We start from the raw sequence: 8,458 nt of genomic DNA on the forward strand, positions 1-8,458 counted from the left end.
ATCCTTTGGTGGTTTGGTAAATATGGAATTAAGATGGATCTAGGAAGGATTAATTATTAATTATAATTATAAATATAATTATTAATTTCATGTTTTTTATTTTATTATTATTTTATGTAATTTGGCCGAGTCAAAATATTTAACAGAACATGCCATTACAACATCTCTAACATAGTTTAGAAAGCGAAGAAGCAATAAAATTCTTAAAATTTAATATAATTTATGCTAATTATAGAGTTAAAAAAAATAGTCTAAATAATAGATGAAATGACATGAGCGGACTCAATAAAATTCTTAAAATTTAATATAATTTATGATAATTATATAGTTAAAAAAAGTAGTCTAATTAATAGATGAAATGACATTTTTTGGGTTTTTGTTTGAGTCAATTTTAACCAAAATATGGTAGAGATCTAGGAAAACTTTGAGCTTAAATTGTTTAATTCGCAATAGTCATGTATCTAAAAAGGCTTTTTAGGGCACTAAATCTATTTATACATAAAAAAACCTTTTTTTAAGGCACTGAATCTATTTATACATAAAAAACGTATTTAAAAAAAAATACAAAAATAACAATTTAACTTAAAATTATATAACCAAATTCCCATTTAAAAAACCCAATTTCATTTAAAATTGTATAACCAAATTCATCTCAAAAAACCATTTCATTTATTAACTAAATTACACCTTAAAAAAACTATATATAATTTCGCCCAGATTTAAAAAAACCCTATTTTATAAAAATTAACAGTCACTAAAATCCCATAAAAAACTCTATTTTATGAAATTGATAAAACAAAAATAAATTTTATTATTATTGATGTCATAATTTTGTGCAAAGCCGACCCCTGCAACAAGAAGCATGAAACTTGACGGACACCAGGCCTTTTTATCAATATATTTTTAATTCCAAAAACTCAAAATCAAATGAGCTATTAGATTAATAAACCTGAGACTTGATACCTAAATTACTCCAAAACCTCCATTATTATATAATTTGTTGATTGGCAAATAATTTTTATTTAAATTAATCCATAACCTTAATTGTTCAATAAATCAATAATACGATTCTAATCTGACTTTAGATCGTTAATTAGTAATTAAATAATTAAATAATAAGATTCTAATTTGTTACGTTATGTCCTTAATTATTTAAATTTATAGTTGACTTTTATTCCTCGTGCATAAAAAGGGAGAAATGAAAATCAAGTCCTCGTGGAAAACAAGGTTGGGCAATGGGAGGAGATCTATATTTAAGCAATTAGTGGGTAATAACAATAAAACAGAGAAATTTGACTTTTAAAAAGGTAAAATTATTAATAAAAAAATATTAAATAAAAGTTTAAAACTGCAGATGCAGTGTAGTTTTTTTAAATTTGGGGATATAATTTTAACAGAGATTGTGATTTTATTATTATTTAAAATGTTTTAAAATATATAAATAAATTTAGTAAAATTGTTACACATGAATTTTATATATTAAATTTATAATTTAAAAATATATATTAAATTTTAGATAAATTTAATTCGATAAAAAATATAAATTTATCTGTTGAGATGGATGCATTTTTAAATGGCGTTGTTTATTAAAGTTACAATTTCAATTGGATTGTTAAATATTGACGAAATCAACTAAAATTTAATCTTGACTTGTATGAATTGTTTTTTATGGTGGAAATGGAATTAGTATCAAGAATTTTGGGCATCCAAAATCTTGAAACTTGACAACTATAACTTCCAAAAAAATTCTGCCAGAATTTCCATATTTTCCCACCAAAATTGTGACTCGTTGGACTATGACTTTTTAAATATAAAACTAACTAATATTTAAATATAAATCAAATATTATAATAAAATAAAAAAAATTAATAATTAAAAACATCAAAAAACCTAAATTATGATGGATTATATTTTTAAATATAAAATCACAGTAATAATAATTAAAAAATGGTCATTGATCTTTGCAACTTGATTTTGTGGGCCGAGGAGTTAGGTTTCAAAAACAAATTAAATAATACATAATAATTTTGGGTGACAGAGAGCTCGTGGCGATGAAAAGGCGGTTGTCAACCTGCGTATGGCTGGGGGTTGGTTGGTAGTTCTATTGACTTTATTTTCCATCCCAGTTGCTCTGCTCGCCACGTTTGTTCTTCTTCCAAAACTTCCCATCGACAGCCATTACTGCTGGTGCTGCTCAGAAGGATTCTATGAGTTTGCCTTCTGAGAATGTCAATGACCTCCAAGATGAGGATTCAAACGTTGCGCTTCTGGTAGATTCTAATCAAGATCTCATTAGTAAACGGAAGGTGCAATGGAATGACAGAAACGGAAAGGACCTCACTTCAGTCTGGAAGTTTCAACCAAGGTACCTTCTCACAATCAAATATGTTTGTTGTTTTTCAATTAACAGGTTTTAATTGATTGAAAAAAATCAAATTGCTTTTAGGTATGATAAAATTGGGAGAAGAGATATTAATATTAGCCTTTAGGGTATCCCCTGGATCTCTATAATTTTATTTATGAAGCTTCTAGTTAGCATCTCGATTTTCCTTTCTTTAAAATATCAATTATAACCACAGAAAGTTATGCCTGCCTGGGTTGAATAGGTTCTCTTTCAAACTATGGATTATGTAGAGAACAGATCCCGAGAAACTGTGGAGATACTTACATTCAGAATAAGACTTGTAATGAATATTGAAAGCACAGGGCCTATATGAGATACAGCACCCAAAACATACACGGGCATAGATGATTCCGTGTTCACTGTTAAGCTTACACATATGAATTAGTACCGCCAGTTGAGAAAAACCTTCAGGTTTTATCCGTCGACTATTCTGTGCCTAAACACGAAATTTTGTCATTAAGATTTATGTAAATGGCCCTTGATTTGGAAATTAATTCCTTAATTTCATACTCTAGTCAGACCTCTAGTATGTATGTGCCAGTTGTATCACACTTTCATTGGCCCAATGGAAATATTAGGCCACGAGACCAATGCTATGTTACTTTCCATAAAAAGAAAGCATAAACATTTATTAAATCAAAGGAGTACATCCAAAAGCATTGCCCTTACGGCGCTGTCCAAAAATGAGACGGATTTTCGGGCTGGAATTCGTCTTTCAAGGAACACGTTTTGCAAAGGCGGCACTGGTATTTTCTTCATATACAATGAAAGAGTATTGCCAGACTGGATAAAGTACTAGTCTGTGAGCTACTACTTTGGCCTCAAAGAAAGATTCTGAAAACCTGCAATCATCAGAGATGGACTGAAAACAGCTTCATGCTCAACTGGAGTATTCTTTAACTAGTATTCGATTTGTCTAGGTGGATGGATTTCTCCCCCACCCACAGTTGATCCTTTGATCGGCAAGGAACCATGTTCTCTTCTGTGTGCCTGATTTGAGAAAGTATCAGCTTCCTGGTTATACTCTGTAGATGTGGTGAAAGGATACAGAAATGAAGGTGTTCTTTAGTTCTTCTGCAAACTGGAGGCACCCCTGTAATTGAACACCTGATTTTTGGAGCTCTGCATCCAGTCAATAACCTGTTTGGAATCGCCATATATGTTTAGGTTTCTGAGACCTCCTCCTCTTGCTAGGTTCATTAGCCTTTACTTCTGCAAAAGTATTTGTGGCAGCACCTAATCCACATTCAAAGGAGATTGGCTTTGTGTTCAGATTCTCTGGAAGAATCAGAATCCCCCCACCTCCACTTTGCTTGCTACGCCATCGAAGAATCCATGAGGAGTATTAAAGTTTAGGAGAGCTGTCTGGGGCTGCTAGATTTCTTTAGTTTTTCTTGCTTTGAGACTTTTTGGTAGCAAAGGTAGGCTGTCTTAAATTTAGGGAAGGTTCCCAGCAGAGATTACTTTGTCTTGGAAGTTGGAACAAGGCCTCATCCCTTGTCAGCCAGATTTCCCATAGGACAAAAGCTGGCAGGGACTGGTGGTTCTTTCTGGCCCCATTGTGTTTGAACCAGGTTTCCAGGGTTGCTTCAATTGATTCTCCTTCCCAGCTTCTTTTTCCACAGCTGTGACATTGTGAGGCTGTCCAGACTCCAGAGTCACTCCAGATTCCACACTTCCTTGGTAAAGTGACAGTTCAAGAAGAGATGCATGATACTTTTGGAGCTTTTCTTACATAAACAGTAAATACCAGGTCCTTGCCAAGACCCCTTTTGTAGGTAATCCCAGATAATTTTAGGATCAACCAGAGGAAAATTCTTTATTTGGGAGGAGCCTAAAGTTCCACTTCCAACATCATGAGAATGGCAAACATTCAGATTTATAGCCCATATTTACTTTGTAATGTCCTCCCATCTTGTCTGCTGCACATGCTAAACAGTCAGGCTACTCTTTCAACCTATCAGAGGCTGCTTTGAGGACTCCTGTAAATTCTTCTCCGCTAGGGTCAGATGTTGATTTACTTCATGCATTGTATCTTTGATTTACTTTATGCATTGTATCTTTTATAGGAGACCGTTTGGTTCTCCCGCTTTGTATATACATCAGTGTACTCAACAGTCCCTTTGACCTACTTTGTGGTCATTAGTTGGACATAAATATAATTATCTTATCTTATCTAAAGCCATGAGACCAATGCTATTGTACGTATGTTGGTTGAACAAGAATGACCTCTAAAATTCTTATTAAGGTCTCAACCTTGGATCCCAACTTAAGATTGAGTGGCTGAGAGGGTTGTTGAGTAGGTGGGTGGGTGAGGGTTTCGCGCAGGGGAGGTCCATGTTGCCTGAATGAACTGCCTATATATACTGTCTACTGGACGGTTGAGTTCTGCCTTCAAAGGAGGCAGGCAGGCAGGAGAGGGTGGAATTCAAAGAGGACATGTAGGGATGAAGTCGATCAATGAAAACAACTATAGACTACAACAATGTAGATACCTCTAGAATTTTAAATACCAGCATTCTTTCTTCAATGTACTTTGAGAAGGATATGAAGCAATCTCCTTGGAAGAGAAAAGAGCCATATAGGGCTACCTCTCCTCTCCAAAGGCCAAATCGCCAGGAGTCCGAACAAAGTCTCTAGTTGAAGTGGGTGAGGTCCAAATCAGCTTGTAGAATGGCATGTGGAACTGTGCACTTACATCTGATCATCTGTTGGAGCATGATGGTTGGAGTTCTTTCAATAAGTGTTCAGTTGGCCTCACCCAAGTTCGGTCTTTAGATCTTTGATCTATCCAATACAATTGGTCTAACAAGAGAGTGAAAGAGTGTCATCATCGATGGATGTCTTGAAAATGGAATTGGAAGTGCTGCTTTTCCAAAACAGCTAAAGAAGCGTATCCCTTGCATAGCAGCATTTGAGAAGCTGGTCCCAAATTGAAAGAAAGCCTTGAAAATTGGACACCTAAATAGCTTAATAAGTATAGGTAGGGGTAATCTTAACTGGTTCTCCTCTGATGGAGAAATGCAACCAAGCCATAGTATCTTTGGTTGCACTAAAAAACGTATTCTTAGTCTTACTAAGGTTAACAACCCCAACTTACGAATGTCAGAAAAACAATCCAACGAATCAAACTGTGACTGAAGACTCTTGAGAGAGGAAGCAATTAAGACGAAATCAGTCAACGACAATAAGTGCTTAGACCATGGTGTAAAATGCACTATTCATTGGCATGTGTCATCTCCCTTAGAAACTAGTCAAGCTCATGATTCAATGTAAATCCTGATTAAGTTGGGGAAAAGAGTGCAGCCCTGCTTAAGCCCTTCAGCACTTAGAATAAGGTCAGAGAAGCCATTGGGTTTGCAAAACCAGCTTATAACTGATCCATAAAGCCTCATGATAGCAGTAATGAGGGCTTGTGAGATACCAATATCTCAGTCTGTTGAAAAGTAAATGCCTGGGTATGGAATCAAAGTCCTTCCTGAAGTACACAAAACAACAATAAATCTTAGCACATTTCTGTCTAGCTTCTTCAATGATAGCTTGTAAAGTGAAAATGTGGTTGATGGCTTGGTGGTCGTTCCTGAAGCCTGCCCTCTAGATCTGAGATTGTTCTTCTCCAAATCTACTGATCAGTGCATATCAATCACCTCATCATAAAATATTGCGTGTGCTCAATCACAATAGCCCTCTTATTTTTCAGAACAAGAATAATCCTAGATTTATGAATATGAAGAATAATGTATCATGACCCGGATAAAGGGAATATTCAATATCAGATTTTCATTTCTATAAATTGTATTCTAATCTGTGGAGCTTTGACTTCTTGTGTCTAATCATAGTCATGTGTCTGCAATGTTGGGTTTCAAATATATGATGAGGTTGAGACTTGAGCATGCTTGGATAAATAATCGAGCTTCATTCTAACACATTGCATCCAGCCAGTATTTCACCTCCCAGCATTAAGAGCACAGAGCATTTACTAGACAAGCATGCCAGGACTGGGAACCACAATTGGATTGGGTTTACCATTTATGGTGGTGTGAACAATACCAATTTTCTCTAAAGTTTGTTTCCATATTGAATTTCCAGGAAAGCATTCTTGTTTCTCATGCTATAGCATTTTGTCATTAGTGGTAGACAAACTCTCTATAGACTATAATCTTCTAAGAAGTTTCATGGTTGTTTTCCTGCTTCATGAGATGACAATTGTACCAATTCGTCTTTGGCATTGCTCATCATCACAGGTTTCATTGGTAGGAAATACAAATAAATTATGAGTCATGTAAAGGTGTTGAATTTGTTGATTTTGGAATCAAAACAAATAATGAGAAAAAAATTGATCATATGCAAATCGTGGGGTTATATGTCAAGACTCAAAACACATGCTTTTACTATTTTTTGAGTAACTACTTTGTTAATCTATGTCTTGTAGCAATCAAATATATTATGTATACATTTTGTGGAGGAGATCCACATTATTCCATTCAAACATGATTTAATAAGGTTCTATTATATTGAATATGACATCCACAAAGTTCTCACAATGACGTATGTTTGGCACTTCTGTGGGCAGTGATAGTGATTCAGACAGTGAGGAGGAGGAAGAACATTGTCAGTCTTGTGGCTGTGTCATTATGTAGGGTCTTAGATCATTTATCAGGAAAGCAAAATGCACCTTGCTTTGCATGAGAGCGAGCATTTTATGTGCTTTTTGTGCTTCAGATGACCCGTCAGAAGAGGATTACCTTCTGTATCTACATAATTGAGAGAATTCCAAGGAAAACGATCAGTATGGATCTGATAGTGTCCTTTTCTGGTTATGCATATTATCATAATTGAGTAGCCACGTGTGACAAGTCATCAAACTTCTGTTTTAAAGGAGAAAGTATGAGGCTTGTAATTGATGTTTGGCAAGTATTTTGATCATGATGGATGTTATTTTAAGTACAGTAAGCAATATAATGAGAGCTGATTCATTGAGTCGTTTCTCTTTTTGGATGCAATGAGTATAGAAAACATCTTGGAAGCAAGCTTGGTTTGAACTTCAAATACATTTCTTTTTAGAGTTAGAATGGCCTTTTCCCTCTTCCAAAAGTGAGGCTTATTTCACACCACGCTCTTTTCTGCTCTAAATATTGTAAAAAACAAAGCTTGATAATTCTGGAAGTACAATCCTATTAGTAAGAAATCAGATCTCAGACAAGAGAGAGTTAATCAAACATTTTCATCCTTTTACTCATCGACATTTTTTTCCTGTTTTAATAGGTTGTTTGGTAGATGTAACAAAAATTTCAAAGATGTTAACTTATAAACTAATTGTAAAACACCATAGCCCAAATGCACTAACAACCCTTTCCCCGACATTCAAAATAACAAAAAGGGAAAATTGGGGATTTTGGCTGGATGGAATTGCAGATACCAAATGTTAAAATTGTACACTTCAGTTGCATGAGGGGTATTTGAGGGTGCTGAATCTATCTCTACATTAAAAATAACAATTTCATTATCCAACATTGCAATTTTGACAAATATCTCTAGACCATATTTTGGTGATGGCAAACCTGAAAAAACAAAAAAATTATAGAATGTCTAGCCTTTTTCATAAAAACTTTTAGTAGAAGGGGAAAAATCATAATCCTTTGTTTATCATAATGATAGATACATATTTTTTTTCATGATTTTATTTTCTTAAATAAATAAATTATATTAATATCTGTACATGACCAAAATAAGTAAATGTTAAAAATACAACCAACAGAAAGCAGTCAAGGAGCACCTCATGCATTTCCAATAAAATAAAAAAGAAAACATCACACAAAACATGGAAGAAGTGCTAAAAGAATACAAGCCAATTGGTATCCAAAGTAATTAGCAATGCAGAGTTGTTCCTGCTAATCATCATAAAGTAGTGGGGCCAACTAAAAGACTCTAAAAAGAAGTGCTAAAACAACTAAAAAAAATACAACCCAAATGCTATTGTTCCTGCTAATCATCATAAAGTAGCGGGGCCAACTAAAAGACTCTAAAAAGAAGTGCTAAAACAACTAAAAAAAT

General features: G+C 34.2%; 1 protein-coding gene across 1 annotated transcript; it reads left to right on the forward strand.

Annotated features, from left to right (window-relative positions):
* Positions 1 to 2,038: 2,038 nt before the first annotated feature.
* Positions 2,039 to 7,407, forward strand: LOC149257278 (uncharacterized). Its single transcript, XM_089413880.1, has 2 exons — positions 2,039 to 2,365; positions 6,978 to 7,407. The coding sequence occupies exons 1-2, from the start codon at positions 2,208 to 2,210 to the stop codon at positions 7,042 to 7,044; spliced, it is 225 nt and encodes a 74-aa protein (XP_089270006.1). The 5' UTR covers positions 2,039 to 2,207; the 3' UTR covers positions 7,045 to 7,407.
* Positions 7,408 to 8,458: the final 1,051 nt, after the last annotated feature.

This window comes from Pinus tabuliformis, chromosome 6, assembly GCF_031772625.1.
Source record: "Pinus tabuliformis cultivar Carrire ecotype Pingquan chromosome 6, CPIR1, whole genome shotgun sequence".
NCBI lineage: Eukaryota > Viridiplantae > Streptophyta > Pinopsida > Pinales > Pinaceae > Pinus > Pinus tabuliformis.

Coding starts and splice junctions, on each gene's coding strand:
- LOC149257278 (XM_089413880.1), top strand. CDS start 2,208: ATGAGTTTGCCTTCTGAGAATGTCAATGACCTCCAAGATGAGGATTCA. Junction 2,366..6,977: donor GTCTGGAAGTTTCAACCAAG/GTACCTTCTCAC, acceptor TTCTGTGGGCAG/TGATAGTGATTCAGACAGTG.